Genomic DNA, 20,197 nt, shown 5'->3' with positions numbered 1-20,197 from the left:
CAGAGATGTGTTATCAAATTAAATAAATATTTAAAATATGCATGTTTTGTGTGTGACGGACACATTGCATGCAGCCAAGCTTCTATAGGGAGCAACATGTTAAAGAGTCACTGACAAGAAAGCAAAATAATTCAGAACAACATTTTTTTTGTACAAAATAATAGGATTAGCTGGGTTCAAGGCTTTTTTCCCCCCAGGATTTGGCCGATGGAGGGCGCTGTAAAACAACATTACCATCAACGCTGCAGCATCATGACCAGTCCGATTACAGCCTGTTCGCTGTGGAGATAGGTCTGGCAACGCGAGACTACAGCCTATCGACATTAAAACACATTGAAAAAAACTCACTTTACCACATTTCTATTATATAGTATAGAGTTTAGCCACATACTGTAAGTATTTTTTTTAAGCTGAATCATGTATTAAAGCTACATTAAACGTGTGCAAGACAGATCATTTAATAATTTATCACTGAGCTGAAAACATGGAGCTGATTGGTCTCTCTCTCTCTCTCTCTCTCTCTCTCTCTCTCTCTCTCTCTCTCTCTCTCAGGCTTCAAGAAAAGTTGAACTCGTCTGAGCTCAGAGTCAGGTGTAAACACGTATATGAAATCGCGCTCTTATTTAGTAGTATAACGATGTTTTAATTTTAAGAAAAAAAGAAGCATCTTACTCGCAGCTTGTTGCCAGTGCAGGATGAGGAGTCTGTTTTGAATCAACAGGGACAAAAGAAACGCCACGCAAAGCGTCGCTTCAGCTGCCTGATCTCATTTTTTTCTCAATTTTAGAGCTAATTCATCCGGACTGAGTCAAAATGCCGCAGCCTGAAACCCAGCAGACAACTCAGACAACAGCGACAGAAATACTGGATCCAGCAGGTAATTATGTCAAGTTTCATCCTGAGATCTTCTAACCTGACATTCATCTGCAGGTTACAGCAGCATCTTTAATATCATTAAGGCATTGTTTTTTCTTCTAGTGTGCTTTATGTGTAGGCTATACCTTTTGTGAGCAAAAAGTCCTCCAACCTTCATCCTCCAAAAAACACTTAGATTTTTAGATAGAAAAACACTTTAAATGCTTCTCATTTCCAGAGGTGGAACGTACATGTACTCAAGTACTGTACTTACATATATTTATGAGGTAGGCTATTTCTACTGAGTATTTGAAGACCCTATTGATTGGTGCTCTAATGGCAGTGAAAAACAAAACAAAAAAAATCTTGCATACTGGTGATGACAAAACCTATATGATGCCTTGTTATACAGTAAATCAAACCACACAACAGTATATAAAACAGATCCACCATAGCCAGCTATGAATACAGTGTGTACTTTTTGTTGATACTATGTAAGATTTTGAATGCAGGACTTTTACTTGTAATGGAGTACTTTTACTTAGGTAAATGATCGTATTCAGATCATTATCATCATTTATCTTCCACCACTGCTAAAAAAAAATAGAGAAATTAAAGAGCATATAGTGAAATTATTTCAATATGTTCATGTTGTCTTGAGCAGAAAAGAGGTTAAAGTTTTGGATTTTATAGTCAGAATTGGGTTGAGAAAGGCATGTAATCAGAGGGTTCAGGATGTAATGGATGTAAAGAGTCCATCCTGTCATCCATCCTCAGTTCACTACCTGCGTCGGAGGAAAACAGCTCTGTGGGTGACGGTGTCTCTGCTGGCTCTGTCTCTGGTGGTGATGGCTGTGGGTCTGATCTCTGCCACTCGCACCGACAACGTGCCTGTGGCTGGATATTACGCCGGCATCGCCGTGAGTGACGGCCCCCTCTCACCTTCACAATCCCTATATGTCTTTGTCCTGACACTGATAAAGCATTAATGTCATTAACCCCTCAAGCACTGTATGATTGTGTCTTCCACTTTGATCTCTTTGTATCTCCAGCTGAGTTTTGGAGCATTTCTGGGTATTGTTGGCATCCACCTGTTGGAAAACCGCAGACCCATGGTGAGTCGGTTCCTCTGACTCTCTCTGACCATTTAAAACCATATTTCAATGATGATTTCATTTATTCCATTTATTTATTACCTTTATGGTCTTCATTTAGACACCTTAACTATAAACAATGTGTGCTTCAAACTTCAAGAAATGTCTCATTGATGCATGCATGGTTGGTATTTTATTTATTAGCAGCTGTAGCAACATTTCCATAACCTTTAAAGGTGCTATATACAACATTCAGAGTCGGGGCGAGGACTACCTGCACACGGCTCTCACCTCTGACGTCACTAGCAAACATGGAGGTGGCTGAGCCAAAATGGCGGCAGCTAACAGTGCTAACAATGGCAACGGTGCTGACAGAGCTAACAGTGTTAATTGGGGTCAGCTCACACTCACCGGAGCGACCTGGGGGGGGGGAGTGGAGGGTGTGCATTACGCTTCCATGGTTATCTGCAGTTATCGCCATATGAGCACCGCTCTCCTGCAGCAGCTAGCCATTGGGACATGAACATGAAGAAAGGGAGGGAACAGGGAGGGCCAACAGTTTCAAAGGGAGGGACCGACCCAGCTGCCAAAACAAAAAATGGAAAAGCTGGGATTACATCACACACAGAGAGTGTGACTTCATTCTCTGCCTTATTAATTTTCTGAATGTCATAAATAGCACATTTAAAGGGACAGCTGGTAGCCTTTGTAGGACAGGAAAGTTGACAAGAGGTGTAAACATTCCTGGATCACTGCAGGTAAATGTAGATGAATAAGCTAATTCCTGCAGAAACAGTAACATTCTTACCTGACACACCGTTATCCCGAATGAGTTGACTTTACTAGAAATGTACGTGGAAACCCGTTGCCTGTTTATACACAGGGTGAAACTTAACAGGTCAGGTTGTATTAACACAGAGCGGTAAGTTGATGCAGAAGACAAATCAAGTTTACATTAGTAGTCATTACTAAAAATCATTATTTAACATGAATTATTTTATGGTAAATCAAATTATTTTTATTTTTTCATGTCTAAAATAAGCATGTTAAGTTAAAGCTTTAGTGTGTAACCTTTTGATATTGATGAACGTCCGTTACATTCAAGCCATTGCCAAATGAGTTGCTACAAAGCTAATAAAGACTATCGGCTCCACACAACTCTCTCTGTATTTCTCAGTATGGCTGGTGTCATCCGGCGACTTTCGTGCGCAGAAACTCAAGTGAAGATAATGACCTCTTCTGAAGAGTCCATCATGTTTTTTTAATCCTCCGTCTCCTCCTTGGCTACTAGCAACTGTGTGGAGGAGGGGGGTGGGGGTGGTGCGCGATCACGGAAGGCTGTATCATGCAGACGCGCCGACAGTTTTGTTGTCATTATCTAGAATTCCTCATGAGGGACACAGAAACTACACACTATAGCTTTAAACATGCAAAGAAACATGACAAATATAAAACATTAGGCTACTCATCAATACTACAGAAAAAAATGTGTTCATATACATATTTGTTTTGTTTTTTTGTGACAGCTTAGCTTTAATTATAATGTATTAAATATACTTGTTCCAGAAAAACAGAATGGAAATCAATACACGCAGAACATTTCACTAATCCATTGTATTGAACAGCATGGAAAGTTTTACTCAGGAAATACAGCTTCCATTTACAAATCTGCAGATATGCCAGTGCATATGTACTCACTGCCCAGACCCCATCAGTCCCCACCCGGGTCTCGGTCATGGTGCAACAACAGATGTAGATAAACATGAACTCTAAATCAACCATACAAAACTAAAACCCAGAAAACATAAATGCACACCCAAAACAATAACAGAACATCAGGACAGAAACTGTTCAGAACATATATTTTTTCCCATGAGCCTTTGCATCGCTTCAGCACAGATCAGTTCAAATGACCCCAGCCCTTCCCATAAAGAAACTTAAGATCCTTAGTTATCTCTGCTTAATATGATCTGTGCACTGCATACTTCAGCTGATTATTACAAACAACTAATGTGATTTAGTAATGAATATGGTTTTTAACAAAACATGAAAGAATAAGTAGTGACCACTAAAAAGTTAAATTACAACTAAATCTGGGTTTACAGTGCAGACTCTTCCCTGCCCCGCACCAAACACAATAAGTTAGCGACAAGCTGATGAAGAAAGTGAAGCATTTAGAGAGGAGGAGAATGATTATTGTTTACATCCTCCAAATGAATTCTAATGTGTCTCTGTATCTGCTGTGTGTGTAAATTTGCTAATGTATGCTGAACCAATTTTTAAATGTGACAATATGTAAGTGTTTACAGCTTGTTCTGCTGCAACCAAGTGGCCAAAAAAGGATTTTTGAATCAGAAAATCCATTCAACGTGATTGTTGGCCCTTTTTTACGATGACAGCTTGAGTTGTGTGTAGCCTTCTGTTTTGTTTTTTTATCTCTCAAGGTGACTTTGAGCTTTATAATATTCATCTTCTAAAAAGAGACATTGTTCCTGGAAAATGAAACATATATATATATATATATATATATATATATATATATATATATATATATATATATATATATATATATATATAAGTCTGTAACATAAATTATAGGATTATGTTACAGACTTTGTAAATTCACTAACCTGTTTTACGGGAAATTGCTATTATGAGCAAGAAGCAAATCTGATTACTCGATGGCGGCCGTAATGTGTTCTTGGTCCTTGTGCCTGGGTCAGAGTACGTGACTGGATTTGTGGCCGGGGGAAGTAAATTTGATTGGCTCTGGATTTCTATGAAAAGAGCAGGAATTGCATTAGTATTGGTCAGTTGCTGACGGGGATGCTTTATTTCAGACAGGGACAAAGGTATAATATCATCAAAGTGCCTCTTTGTAAAACAGAGTAGAGACACTTATTGGTTGACCAAAGATCTGTCTGAAAAGATTATTGACTCTTTTAAAAATTCCCTATTTTCTAACATGGTGAAAAAAGTAAGAACCTGAGAACCTCCGACTGCAATAAAAAAAATTAAAAAAAAAAGAAATTAAGAAAACGAAATCTGCATGAACTGATCTCCACTTAGCATCATTTGTGGCAACAGTCAAGAGGACGACAAATCCAATAGCACAAGAGCCACTGGCAACCGGAAGCTGAAACTGTTCCTCTGTGTTATTTAAGTAATATATTCAGGATCACATTCGCAGGACGTGAAACCCAGCATGAGACTGAAGTGGACACCAGTGACACAGAAACTTAAGCAGACTGGGAGTCTTTGTTTTTCACCTCTGAATTTGCCCTAATTATTATGTTCTACTCATCTAATTTTGCAAAGTTTATGAGGGAAGGCTACAGTATTATTGTGGAAGTTTCTTGATGATTCACGTCTCATTATTCCTCTGTAGGAATATTTAATTGATCATTTCACAATAAAACAGTCTTCTCTCCTTAAGCATTCATCATACTATACACCTAAAATTATTATACCTAAAAATACCTCAAATATTAGGAAAAAAGAAGGGGACAAAGAGTAAAGAAGAAACCAAAGAGAAATGTAGTTAAAGTTTCAGGACATAACAGGGCCATAACTAGGATTTAAATAAATACTTCAACAAACAGCCTCTCCCTCGGAAAAAAACTCTGACCAGATTAGATACCAAAATAAATGTTTTAATTATTCGGATATTTTTTTATTTGATTTATTCAGTTAACTGTGGAAATTATATTTTCAATAAATTTATCTTACTAAATGTTTCCATGCAACCGGGAATAACATTTTGGATGGGAAATACCAAATTCCTCATTCTTCTGTTGACCCAAAATTGGTTAGACTTCATTGTAAAAGCCTTTTTTATTTATTCTTGCAACCTAACAGTTTGAAATAAGTAACAATAAAAATCCTTGCGCAGTGGCAGTATCGTAGCCTATGAGGTTTATCCGAGGCGCGATTATTGCTGGTTGAAAACATAAGTAACAATAAAGCATAAATCTAACCTTTTGCTTGTCCAGGTCTGTAGGTAGCCTGAGCTAACCAGCTAATCATGGTCATGTTAGAAAGAAATAAGAGTCTGACATTTTTCCTCATCGTACGTTATACTTTAGAACTTTAGCCTCAGTGTTTTAACACAAGATCATGTACGTAGCCATCAAGCACATTTTCAAGATTTCTTTTACAAGTTTCTTGTTTTGAAAAGAGCTAGCTGGAAACGTTAAAGTCAACCGACCAAGTTTTCAAACAACAAATCTGCATTATAGCATGCATTATAGTATTATATATTGTGTGTCATCAGTCTCGCATAGACCTCCAGACCTTCCTCCACTGCGCTGCGGAGGAGGGTCTGGCTAGTCCACACCTCAGTAACCTCAGTAACAACAGAAACAGGATCAAAGCTTAGTTAATGGTCAACATAGATATATTACAGTAACAAATGGAAAGCACAATGTTCAGGGCCATACAATTTGTTCAATGTACAGTATACAGCCTACAATGCACTGTACTACAGTATACAATAATACTGTAAAAGTGACAGAAATAAAATGAGTGAACATGTGATCAATGTGCTTCTTCTTGTCTTTGGGCTGGGTCAGGCCTGAGCACTTTGTCGACATCACAAGAGGCTTCTTCCCCCGTTGCTCTCTGAACTGGCTTATATTGGTTGTGTCACATCATTTGAAACAAGTGAAATCTATTTTGAGTGGTTGTGTTCAATCAATGACATGTGTGTCTATTTGTATTTGATTGTTGCCACTTGTGTTTATAAGTATGGATGACATGTGCATTAGAGTGCAGAATGTGTTTTGAGAATGAGAATGTGTTTTGCTGAAAAGTCTAAGTGAGATCTGCAAATTGTGTTTTACCATGTGAAATGGTTTAAGGTGTTGACAACAGGGTTTTAGTGTTTTAGCAATTGAGAATTGAACTGTAAAGTGCAGGGCATTGATCAATATGTTAAAGTAAAACAATGCTCAAAGACATTAGGACATTTTTTAAATGACTTTACAAACATTTTAGAGACATTTAGAGACACTTTACAGGCTTGATACAGCACCGAGAAAAAAGGTTTTGATGTGGTAGAGATGTAAACCTGTCACCATGACGGTGGTATTTCAGTGTGTGTTGTAAATTTTTCATGTGGCATCCGGGGTGTCGCTGTCTTACATTACACTACAGTGTACCATAACGAATCCGGTCTGCACAGATACCCTTCATAGTGCTGTACACACGTGTGTGGGGGTGTGTGCGTGTGTGTTCACTTTGCGTGCTGTAACTGTGAGATGGAAGAACATTGACAAAGACATTGACTACCTGCTGTATGTCTGTCTGCCTCTCCGGCATCGCTCCCAGTTCTGTGCTTTAAACTTTAATGGTGAGATCGCTGCCACACTAGCGCCGGTCTACGGTGTCTCTTATGAGGCACATGTGGCACGATGTTCCTCTCACACAGGTGTCTTCTTCCCATCCTGTGTCTGAGGCTCAGCGCTGTAACACGAGAGCCAGCTGGCAGAGTGAGGTTGCTCATTAAAGAACAACTAACCAACGTACCGACAACGCCACAGACATCTGAGAGCTCTTCTCTTACTTTCTGGATCAATCAGGCTTTTGCTCCTCTGACCTCATAAAGCAGCAGACGGAGGGTTTGAGGGGTTTTGGTGGAGGGTTTGATGTTTAAATAAGCTGCCCAACAGCCATGTTTCCTGGTTTGATTACATACATTAACAACTTTAAAGTAATAGTCTTGAAGATTTCCATTTAAAAACATTTCTGTTAAGTCACTTTCTATCGCTCAATGAGGTAACACAATGGTAATGGAGTCTATGGCCCACTGATGAAAGGTTGCATTCAAAACTGGGTGTCTGTGGCGACATTCCCGGGAGTTAGCGATGCATTTTCCATTACCCAGCAGTGGTTGGTCCACCAGAGAGGGTAGGCGGAGCTAACGCAACAGACTCGCTCTTCAACTCACTTGTGTGCGAAGCGGCGCACTGTTTTTTTTCTCCGGTCTCTGCTGGCGTTGTGAGTAAATGGTTACTATGGCCAAACAAACAAAGAAAACTTCAAAAAACAGGTGGATGTAAAAGAGAGATCCAAAAACACACCTGCAATTTTCACTTATCACCATAGGAACGAAACTGTTGTACTAATAAAACTGATAGAGTAGAAAGATACACTAATGCCCAGCAAAAAATAAAAACATGCATGCAACATTAAAATATGAATAAAATGATAGTAAAATAAAAACTATACCATGTAAAATCTGATTAAAACATTAACACATGATAAATGAATATCAAATTATAGCAATTAAACACTCCAATAACCAAATACAAGCAAAAGCTTAACAAAAGTAGAAGTAGATTATCTAGCCAACAGACAGAAATTTAGGATTTGACTTTTAATTTGTTAGTCTCCTATTGTATAGTATAGCCACTGTATGTCTTGAAAATTGAAAAAATGTGACATAAATATTGTGTTATGTCAAAATTTAGGTAAAGTTCCAATCATGGCGAAATGAACACTAGTATTTTACTGAGTGAGAGAAGAGCACATCAACATTTCTACATTTAATCAGCACTAATTTAATAAGAAACAAAATGTCACCAATGGTAGAAACTTGAGAGAAAAACAAATCTATTCCCCATCATTTTCCACCACACAGATCAGTGTTATACCACCATCTGTGCTTAGTGGATAACTTTGTATTTCTCGATTTTAGCGTTGTAAGACATTAGGGGCTTTCCGACCGGAGGGATTTTTGCAGTTCTTAGAACTAAACGTTCCTAGAACATTTTTTTCGTCGCGTTCCAACAGGAAGAATTTGGGGATTTTTAAGTTCCTCTGGCCACTGTAACGTACTTTTTTAGCTCCTACTCCAGAGCAGGGCCTTTTCCCTTTTCCTAGGTGTACTTGATTGGTCGAACTTATAAGTCACACCCACTGCCAACTCGGAAGTTGCAGACAGCGCAACAACCAACAACAGGATTATTCATCATTAAATTCACTTCTGACAACGTTTTAGGCGAGAAATTAACTGTTTAAATTTCGAATATAGGCAGTCTTGCGAAAATTGATGCCGAATTGACAATTTGCTTCAAAGTTTTCGGAGTTGAGAACCTCCATGAAGTGAGGCGACAGCCAGCAAGCGCCTGCCCCGGCCTCTAGCTCGTCGCTCGGCCAGTCTTGCTCAGACACCTCGCTGTGAGCTGGAGGTCTCTCAGACCGCTCTCGTAAATAAGAGGCTTTTATTTCGCCGTTGACGGTTTCATTTGTTTAAATATCACAACACATGTCCATCATAAGATTAACGGGAACCTGTGGTTAACTGTCTTTTCGGAGTTAAACTCCACAAGCGTGTCCTGCGGCTTGCCGGCCGTCACACACACACACACACACACACACACACACACACACACACACACACACACACACACACACACACACACACACACACACACACGTCCACAGCGCAGCAGGCAGAGGCGGGGTCTGTTCCAAGTATAATAAAGCTCCGTCTGTGTTGAGCAAAACATTACGTGAATTAGTACGAGAATAGACGGAATGCGGAACTCAGAAAAGTGGACGGATGTGGAGGTGCAGGCACTGCTGGCCATGTACGGCCTCCTCCACGCTGCTTTGTTGTTGTTGTATGTGGTGCTAAGGTCTAGTGACAATGCTATAAAGACCGTTGTTGTGCTTGCGTCACTCCCTTACCCCTCCTACCAGTCCCTATGGCCACTTGGCCAGTGGGAATGCAAACGGAAAAAAAGATTTTGGGGGAGAGTAGTTCTTAGAACTGCTTAGTACTATCCGGTCGGAAAGCACCTATTGTGCTCGCATCACAAATGTTCTCGAGAGACCAGTCCTTTTTTATGATTGTGAGGTGTGTTGCAGGTAAAACACATTTGTGCTCCGTTGACATTTCTTGGATAAAATCTTAATAACTTGAATATCGCCACTTTTCATTTTGTCTTATCCAAAATGTTTTAAATGATGCTGGAGCATGACATTCTGTCTGTAAATTCCCCTCTTATCTGCACTTACACACCTGCTACTAAAACAGGCTTCACTGGGCTGGAGCCTGTAAGATTTCTTTATGACTAAGTGCTTCATGTAGCTCCTGTTCTTTGTTCTGTACAGTAGTTACTGCCTGTATCTCAGACTGCCGTCCTTTTGGTCACCTTGCAGCTTGGAGAGCATAACGGTGAACCTTTAAAGGGCTGTATTTTACCCAACAAGTTTCTTATTACCAGTGTGTCCAGCTGTGGTCGTGATCTGTCACTGGACCACTGAGCATGGGGAAAAAGACCTTGCAGCGGTCAGCGACTTTAGTTACATAACCTGATAGATATCTTTACTGAAGCTACATATAAAATTCCTCCTTGTGTCTTTATCTCTTGGTCACTGATGTATTTTCTTCTGTAAAACTTACATCATGTGTGCCTTTGTCCTTTATTGGTAAATTACTTGTAATGATGAACCTCCAGAGAAGCTCTTCTCAACTCTACAGAGCTTTATAACAAGTCTTGGCTCATTGTTTAGCTGTATGGCTCGCAACTCTCACCACTCTCATAGCTTCATTCTAGCATCAGCAAGCAGCTTGTTTTCAGTGAAAAAGCTCTAAAAACCAACTGTACAGTACCTACTCAGCACCAAACAGCAGACACAGACTAGCTGGTGAACATAGTGGAGCATTTAGCAACAAAAGAGCCAGATCAAGTAAATTTAGTAGTAGGCAGTGGCAGTCTTGTAATATTTTCTCACTGACTCGACTCCTCAGCATACAACTCTCTACAGTGTGAGTCTTTAATCTTTTACAGTATTTGATTGTTCTCTCTGCTTCAGTTGTATTGGGAGATTTGGGGGGTTTGGGCGACAGAGCGTGTGTTAAGGTGCTTTATGTGCTGGCAGCTGGTGCTAAGGTAATGTGAAGTAATGCAGTTGTCAGGCTCTATTGTCTCTGCTGCTGGCCTCATCTCCCACTTGCAGCCCATAAAAACAGAGTCATTTAAACCGCTAATGAAGTGAAGAGTCTGGGCCAGTGGCAGATAAAACCCACCCAGAAAAAAGCTTATTTTCACCGCCCGGCTCTTATTTCACTTTATTGAAGGAAACTTATTTTAAAATATACCCTTGTTTTAATATCTGTTTCACCACGACTTGTGTTATTCTCATGTACAGACATTAGCCATTTACTGTATATAACACTTGGACAATGTTAACTTCAAATTAGCCTGAATAGCAAAGCTTATCAGTTTATGTTTTGGACATTTACTATATGGAACAGGTTTATTCCTGATTAGCTGCAACCTATGCAACTAAAAACCAAATAAGGTTATTACTTAAAGGCCCCACATACCACTGGTCCACCCACATGATTAGACCTCTTCTCAGGACTGTGAAGGCGTGCATAAGACTGGGCTTGATTGACATTTACATCACATATATTTAGCTTGCTTTTAACTGTTCAGAACAAAACAACTTACATCCATTGGGTGTGCTCCAAAACCCTGGACTACCAAGTAGACAAAGAGGGCTGCTGCCCAGAGGCCTCAGACCCCTAGGGGCCACCAAACATACCTATTGTCACTGTGTGTCAATTGTTTTTTGTTAATTTGGTTGATTGCCAATTTGCACCAGTAATGTACAATATCAACTAACGCAGGTCCTGCATTGTTGGGTGGTTTTTGTTGAGCCCTGTCTTGTAGAGGGGCCATGTTTCAAAATCTAGTTTTAAGCTGCCATGTGCACTTCTGTACGCACAATGAGTCCTTGACAGGGGGCATACACAATGCACAGTGGATGGGGGTCAGAGTCAAGAGTCACAGTTGATTTTTGCCACACATTACAGACTAATACATACATATTTATGAATGCAAGTTAAAAATGTACTGGTCACAAACTAAAAGCACTCCTGCTGTTAGTGGGACAATAATTAAACAACAATTATGAACATAAGCAAAGTTGGAGAATTTGTAATTTATGATTGCATCTGAGTCAAACGATGACTTGTGCTACATCAGCATCATCAGCTGTTAAATAATCAAACCAGAAAAGGTCTTCTGGATTTAACACATTCTGTTGAAATCTCTCAAAACAAAAGCTGAATATCTTGAAATGACATCAGAAATCAAGGAACGGAAAAGTCAATTGTCCCTTAATGTCAATGCAGGATCATTAGATTTCTAGATATACTTCAGAAATTTGTCACTACCTTTGTACTTCTTCTTGCTTTTGGGTAAAAATTGCTATATCCCACCTATTATTTTAGGTAGATAGACAAAAAGTGTGTGTTTAATCTCCTGCCTAAGTACAGCAGGTTTCGGTCCTGGAGGAGTGATTGAACAGACAGTAAACGATGCTCAGTGATAAAGTTCTTGATCAGACATCTGTGATCAGCCAGCTGGGTCTGCTGGGCTGTGTGTGTGTGTGTGTGTGTGTGTGTGTGTGTGTGTGTGTGTGTGTGTGTGTGTGTGTGTGTGTGTGTGTGTGAGAGAGAGAGAGAGAGAGAGAGCGCGAGAGAGAGAGAGAGAGAGAGAGAGAGAGAGAGAGAGGTGGAGAACAGGTGTGTGTCACAGATTTGAGGTTATTGATCAGTGATCAGATTCTTTGCTTAATTTACAGAAGTATGTGAATGTGTGAGATAAGCAACAATGTGGATTTGTGTGTGTGGTTGTGTATCAGATTGGGAGAATTAGATTGACCTTGCTGGTACAATAGGCCATTTCTCTGTCCTGTATGTCGCTTCTGTGACTATAAATTACCCACAAAGCACCTCTGCATTGGCAGAGCAAGAAGCCGTTCATTTCCTTTATCGTCCTGCAGCCCAGATGCTGCAGACGACCAATCAGCACACTCACATGCAGAAAGCTTATGTACACAAGTGTGTGTGTGTGTGTGTGTGTGTGTGTGTGTGTGCGTGCGTGCGTGCGTGTGTATGTTAGGAAAATTAAATTATGATACTATGAGTAGAAATAAATGTATATGTGGCAATCATACTTTGTATTTACCACTGGTCTTTGTCATGATCATGTATTGTTATTGTTAACTATTTGACATAATAAAATTCTGGTCATACTTACATACATGTTCATAAATAGATTTATGTTTGCTGCAAATTCAAGATTTCCATATCAGATTCCCAATTTATTTTTGGATTTATTTCCTGATTATTTTACAATCTTTGTGCATTTATACTCATTTTTTCATTCTTTTATTTTGAAATATGTAAGAAGTGTGTTTCCGATCCATATAGTTGTGCATTCAAATCAACACAAATAAAATACAAGCTGATACATACAGTATGTACTTACTCTGATGACACTTACTGGTACTTTTAATCTTTGTTCCAAAATACTTTCTCATGACTTTACTCTCTTCCTATCTTTAAGCTCGTGGCAGCAATCATATTCATCAGTATCGGAGTCATCTCGTCTTTCTTCTGTGCCATTGTTGATGGGATCATCGCTTCAGAGTTCATTGTAAGAATCACACGTATGCGCCTGCACTGAAAAGAAAGAAATACAAACTAATTCACCTTTTTTTGTGTGTGAACAAACCCTCAAACACACATTCACACACCAGATTTAATCACACGTGAAGATCAACAGAGACATGGGCTACAGATATGCATGTTGAGACTGGCACAGACACATTACTACGACTAGGAACTTTGCAGATGCAATCAGACAGAACTGTGATCAAACACCGGACAGGTAGACCAGACAAACTAATGTCAGTGCCTGACCTGCAGAGAGCTGCTGGGCAGCCATTCAGCATAACAAGGCTGATTAAATGTGTCCAAATGTTACCCACATTTCTCTAAGTCAATGAAAACTTGCAAACAAAAAGGGATATATTTGTCCAAAAATACATCTTTAACTCTATTTCAACTGAGAATTGATTTTCCAGGGACTTATTTTTACATTGTTTTGCAATATATTAAAAGAGAAATAAGCAATTCCACAAAGATTTTTGTCTCCCTTTCATTCTACGTCCCACTGCAAACATGTTGACTGTTACATAATGTCTGTATTTAGTTTTATGTTTTCATAGGAAGAAGCCTTATTTACTCCAAAACATTTTCATAATCGGTCAAACTCTCTTTCTTTTAAATAGCTCCCTAAATTACTATGCTTGAAATTCAATTTGTCAACTACCTGAATTTGTTTATATAGGAATGAACACTGGATATCTTAGATTGCTCTCGGTTTTTGGATACGCGGACACAAGCACCTCAGTTTGTCACATCAGCCTAATGAATTTTAGGTATCTTAATGAGTTTGGACCAGTGATAGTTTAAAAAGCTGGCACACAGTCACTGATATTGATCAACAGTGCTATCAAACCCTCTGCAGATATATTTATTTTGTGCTCACAGGACAGTAAAAGTCAGGTTTATTGCACCTTCAAGCTTTGGACAATGAAAATGATTATATTAGCTTTCACATTATATAAAGCCCAATGAGGTGTAATGCTGTAGGGTTTGTGGTCCAGTGCAGTGGACGGTTTTGAGCAGGCACATGATGTAAACCTTCACTGCTGCAGTGACACCAAAACAGGAGGAGGATGGACAGAATAACACTAACCAGGGTTCAGGTTAAAAGTGCATAATTAAAACCCTTAAATCATGGAGATAAAGTCTAAAAAAGAACGGAAAAACATTTAGGTCACAGTTGTGGTGTATGAGTTTGACGAGTCAATTAAGATTTGTGTTTTTCCATATAATTGTGGCTCATGTATTTAACATATCAGTCTCTTCTCTCTCTCACACAGGACATAAGGCCTTTGCAGGAGGACATGTGTGACTTTTACGCCAGTGGAGCGGGCTACGCCTACGACAGCTACTATACTGAGGTGATTCATATGCTTTATACACACTTACAGTAATATATATTACCTGCCATTGTCTGTATTGTATAAACATACCAAGTAATTTCTCAATAAGAACAACAATCTAAATACCTAACGTAACCTGCCCTTATGTATGGTTTCTATTAACTTCCTCCTCTAACACACTGCTTTACGTTTGTGTCTCAGTTCTTGTCTTTTAAATGGTGTATATGATGCATTTTAGGTTAATTTTAGGATTAATATATTCTGTGTTCTTGCAGCCTTTGGGTGTTGTAGTGACATCTAGTGGTCCATTAATATTACTGCACTGAAAGAAAGAAAGAAACTAGTTGACTTTGCATCAAATTATAAGCAAGTAGAAGTGGAAATGATATGTTGACATATAGACAGTTTCCTCATGTATTTTTTTGTCCAAACAGTTTGTCCAGCTCCTGCTTGTCTGGCTGTTTTCATGAGGTTAATAAAACATTTACCACAAATGATTTAAAGCTCTTAGAGCCACTTTAACTCTCATCAAACCTCTGACGCTGTAGGTGACGTGCCGTTCGTACGAAAAAACGTGCAAGCTGAAGCTGAGGAGCAACACCTGCTACTGCTGCTACCTGTACAACTGTGACAGGTGATACGCATCACCAGCTAATGATGTTCAAATCAGTGTGTGTGTGTGTGTGTGTGTGTGTGTGTGTGTGTGTGTGTGTGTGTGTGTGTGTGTGTGTAACTTATTTTGGATAAACACGGACCATACTGCTGGGTTGCATTCACTTCAATTTGCATGTACTTTACATTACTGCAGAGTATTTCATGATTAATTTTCTACCCTCCAGGCTGCAACAACAACTGGTCCCCCATTCATTTCAGTACACTATACAGTACTATCCCTGGCCCCTGCAGTCAAAGTGCCCTTGGGCAAGATACTGCACCCCAAATTGCTCCTGATGTGCTATCGGTGTCTGAATGTGCGTGAATGTCTGTTGTTGTATGGTAGCCTCAGCCACCAGTGTATGAATGGTGCCTGTAGTGTAAATCACTAAGACTTCACCTTATACTTGAGTTAGGGTGTCCATCACAGTGAACATGTTTATTTATCTATTTTTTCATATAGTTATATATAAAGAACATATGTTATAATAGCGTGATAAGACAGTAGAGAGCATTGTTAAAATAAGCATCCTCGATTTCAATGTTGGCTGCCAAAGATTGCATTATAGGTCCCGCTGTTGGAAAATCACTCTTGGATCATGTGATTTTGCAACTTTCTTGCATTAAAGAGGTTCTTATTACACAGCCAACTTTCAAATCCCGGATGTTGAGAGTTTTCCATGAGCTCTTGAACTTACATCAAAGAGGAAGACCTTTCCAAAAAGTCCCTCCCTGCTTGCAAGTACATTACTACTCAGTTATTAGCTGATGAACGGCTGCCTGGAAGGTTTAATGAAAAGGTCATAAAATGAGTACAAGTGATGGCCAGTTGGTGGGGTTGCTCATTTTCTTCCCCGGTTGCCATACACTAAGCCTTTTTTCATGGCAGACATTTTGTTTGACTGTAGTTTCCCTATAGGTGTTATTAATAAAATTAATAAGAGCTGCTCTCCATTTAGCATTACCTGGCTCACTGACATTTTAAATGGAACAGAGCCATCAGCGCTTTTCCCACCATGATAAGTGTCTGCTGTGAAAGTACTGTACACAAGCTTAGTGATTTCTAGCAACAAAACCAGAGGTATGCTGGGTCCAAGTTATCCTTACCAGCTCACGATTTGTCTCCTGCTCTCTTCATTTTCCAGCACAAATTACCACACACAGTATTACGCGTTCACCGGGGTCAGCAGCTGCTGGGACGTGATCCACCTGCACCGTCTGCTGTGGGCCTCAGTGGTGCTTAATGTGATCAGCTTGTTCCTGGGCATCATCACCGCCGCCCTCCTCGGAGCATACAAGGATGTGGTGAGCTGGAGTCCCGAAAAAGAGAAAATTGGGGTGCATCTTTACTTTGACTTATGACGAAGTAACAAAAATAAATAAATAAATAAGTCAAAGAACGATGTTTAAAGACAATCCTGAGTGAAATAAAAAGTTTGTAATATTACATGGCTGACAAGATGTTTCGGCAAAAGCCTTCAGCACTCTGACAAAGGATTTCTATTATACTCTTAACTGACTAGACTAAGTCACTTAAAACGAGTTGCCTTTCCTTATTGCCTGCAGGCCACATACAGTACAATCCCCACAAAAAAGGTCCCGTTTAAAACTCAATATTTTAGATAGATTTATGTGTTTGCAGATATCTTTTTGTTTCACTGACTTACTCACTACATCTTTAAACATTTCCTGCTTATACATGAAAGTACTAAAAAATGCAGTTTCCCTAGCAGGAGTCTGGTAATCTGTTTCAAAGATATGAAAATCATGATCTTATTTTATTCATCTAAATGGTCCTGATTTTCCGATTATTGTTCCTACAGTACATTAGGCAGCAATCATACTTCATTACCCTCTTATATAATGAAGTGTGTGTGTGTGTGTGTGTGTATGTGTGTTTAGCTGGTGCACGCTTACTCACATTTGCCTTCAAGCTCCATTTGATGATTTCCCATCTTATCCAAAGCATTTGTTCTATTTCCTACAGCAGAAACCGACTCTTCAGATTGCTCCCAGCCCCACACCCCCACCCCACATCCTGTACAACCCGACCCAGCACATGCTCACCTACGCTGGCTTCTGCCCTTCAGGACAGGCTCTGCCCGCCTACCCCAACTATCCAATACCTATGCAGGTAGGCAACACAAAAAAGAACCATTAATAAATAGGCCCTTTTCACAGAAGACAGCCTGTTACACAGCAGGAAAAGCACAGGTGTGAATAACAAAATGAATGATGGCTGAATTTATTTTGGCTGCTTCAGTTTCAGGGTCCTGGTATTGTGCATGCTTGCTCACTGTCACTCTCACTGGGACACATGAATATAACTACAGTATAACTGATGTTATTTGTGCTTTTCATACTATGACAGGTCAAAATGTCTGCTGTGAAAAAGGCCAATCTTCCATTCCACTGTATTAGTTTGGCAATCAGATGAGCAGCACTGGATCACATTTATTTTTTTGCTGAACTAGCACAGCTGTTTTACTCAACATCAAAGCACCTGACCAGAAAGAAAACTATTAATCTTCACTGCTGCCAGGAGCTGTAATTCCAATTCCCTTAAATCAGCAGATGCATAGATTTCTTTTTACATCATGGTGACTTTGTCTGAAGTTTGTCTCAGTTTTATTGATTATGGCTCATCTTTGCTGATACAGTATTTCTGAGGCTGCTACCAGAGAACCAAACAATAAAAACCACACCTCATATAAAAATGTCAGAAATTAATTTTGGTATTTTTGGCTCTACTTCCACATACCGATGCAACCTTCCACTCCATGTCTCCTCACCACTCCCACAGCACAACAGCAGCTATCAGCAACCTGCTACTCCCCAGATGATCCCTGAGGGAGGCCATGCCTCCAACTCCTGTCTGTCTGAGGAGAACCAGCAGCAGCCCTCTCAGGCGCCCACCCAGCCACAGCCTCAGGGAACCACACAGGAACCAGGGGGCTACATGCTGACACCCAACGCTCCTGTCCTCTACGGATCCGCCTACAGCCCCTTTGAAAAACCACCACCTTACGCCTGCTGAGCCCAGAGACAAACATCTGGGGCATGTTGGAGAAGAAATATCTGGTCAGAGTGAATGTAGCACAAGACATTTCATAGGTGACCTTGTAGACGGAAAACCCTCAGTGAGCTTCACGACTACTCTGTACGGATAGAAATGCTACATTTCATGTGGTTGTACTGAGGAGAGACACAGATTTATAACTATGTAGTGTTATTATAAAGACATGGTTACGTTATTTCATGTGTATTCATCAAAAGAACAGTTTGGGTAATATGCTTATTCACTTTCTTGCAGGGAGTTGATATCTCTTGGTAAATATGAAGCTACAGCTGGCTAACTTAGCTTAGCACAAAGACTGGAAACGGGGGGGAAACAGCTAAATCCGCCTAAGCACCTCCAAATCTCACTAATTAACACGTTATATCTCGTTAGTTTGTGGTAAACTGGCCATGTGCAGGACTATTTATTGGTGGCAGTTGCCAGGCAACCGGCGAAGACTCCATGAAGTTACTGCTCATCTCACTCTCAGCAAGAAAGCAAATAAGCACGTTTCCCAAAATGTTTTTCTTTAAGCCTAAAGCTGTCCTTCAGATGCTTACATATTACGTACATGTTAAATATTGAATACGTGTATAGTAGTACACTTGACTGTGATCTGATAGTTGTTTATGTTCTAACTTGTAGACTACAGGTCTTTCTGTATATTGTCTCACTATACTATACTTATGTATGAGCAATTAAAAGGGCTTTCTTGAAACGTGAACTGGGGAGAAATTATGCTGATGTTGCTGTTATTTAATTATGTTAGTGTGAATCATTTAATGTGCACTTTAAAGTCAATATACTACATATATATTATTGATGATGCATGTTAGCTGCAGTTGGATAGGGTTCTGTAGCTGCTACGCAATACATTATGTATTAAAGAGCCACCTTTGAGAATATATATATATATATATATATATATATATGCATATATATATATATATATATATATATATATATATATATATATATATGCATATATTCCCTGATGCATACAAATACATATGGAGTAAGTGTCTCATCAAAATCTCACATTTACGGAAGAGTTCAACATTTTGGGAAATATGCTTTTTTGTTTGCTTGCCAAGAGTTAAATGAGAAGATTGATACCACTCATGTCTATGTGAGTGGTATTAATCTTCTCCTCTCTCGGCAAGAAAGCGATTTCCCAAAATGTCAAACTTTTCCTTTAAATCTTACATTTTTAAAGTATCACCAGTACAACTTTTACTACCAGTACCAGGTGTTTTCACAGTATTGTTTAATCTTAAAGTGCTCATATTATGCTTTTTGGCTTTTTCCCTTTATTGTGTTATATATCTTTTTGTGCATGTTATAGGTTTACAAAGTGAAAAAGCCCAAAGTCCACCCCAAAGGGACTTACCATCTCCAACAGAAAACACTGTTCACAAACTGCTCCAAACAGCTCTATTGTAGTCCAGCCTTTACTTCTGTGACAAATGTGCGTCACTTTGTAACACACGTTATAATGCTCGCCTAGCTGCTAGTATGGCACGCCCTCATACTCTGCTTCTGACTGGCTTGTAGTGCTGACCTAGCTACGGTGTATGTGCAACTCTCAACAAAGATGGAACAGAAGTGAGATGCCTCACTCTGTTGATAAATTAGAGCTCAACACACAGGGTGAAAAGAGGAGCTGCAGCAATGTGCAGTACAACAAAGATATGGTGTTTTTTGAAAAATTAAACCATGT

The 20,197-nt window shown here is 39.5% G+C and overlaps 1 protein-coding gene and 1 pseudogene across 1 annotated transcript; both read left to right on the top strand.

Moving 5' to 3' along the window:
* The first annotated feature begins 608 nt into the window (after positions 1 to 608).
* Positions 609 to 19,180, top strand: tmem255b (transmembrane protein 255B). Its single transcript, XM_078257173.1, has 9 exons — positions 609 to 877; positions 1,633 to 1,775; positions 1,908 to 1,970; positions 13,319 to 13,408; positions 14,703 to 14,783; positions 15,314 to 15,399; positions 16,565 to 16,724; positions 17,407 to 17,553; positions 18,223 to 19,180. The coding sequence occupies exons 1-9, from the start codon at positions 814 to 816 to the stop codon at positions 18,454 to 18,456; spliced, it is 1,068 nt and encodes a 355-aa protein (XP_078113299.1). The 5' UTR covers positions 609 to 813; the 3' UTR covers positions 18,457 to 19,180.
* LOC144523421 (U4 spliceosomal RNA) lies at positions 5,830 to 5,962 on the top strand (annotated as a pseudogene).
* Positions 19,181 to 20,197: the final 1,017 nt, after the last annotated feature.

This window comes from Sander vitreus, chromosome 1 (genome assembly GCF_031162955.1).
Source record: "Sander vitreus isolate 19-12246 chromosome 1, sanVit1, whole genome shotgun sequence".
Lineage (NCBI taxonomy): Eukaryota > Metazoa > Chordata > Actinopteri > Perciformes > Percidae > Sander > Sander vitreus.
Note: the sequence above shows the minus strand (reverse complement) of the source record. Positions and strands in the feature narration are given on the sequence as shown.

Coding starts and splice junctions, on each gene's coding strand:
- tmem255b (XM_078257173.1), top strand. CDS start 814: ATGCCGCAGCCTGAAACCCAGCAGACAACTCAGACAACAGCGACAGAA. Junction 1,971..13,318: donor TGGAAAACCGCAGACCCATG/GTGAGTCGGTTC, acceptor CCTATCTTTAAG/CTCGTGGCAGCAATCATATT. Junction 16,725..17,406: donor TCGGAGCATACAAGGATGTG/GTGAGCTGGAGT, acceptor TATTTCCTACAG/CAGAAACCGACTCTTCAGAT.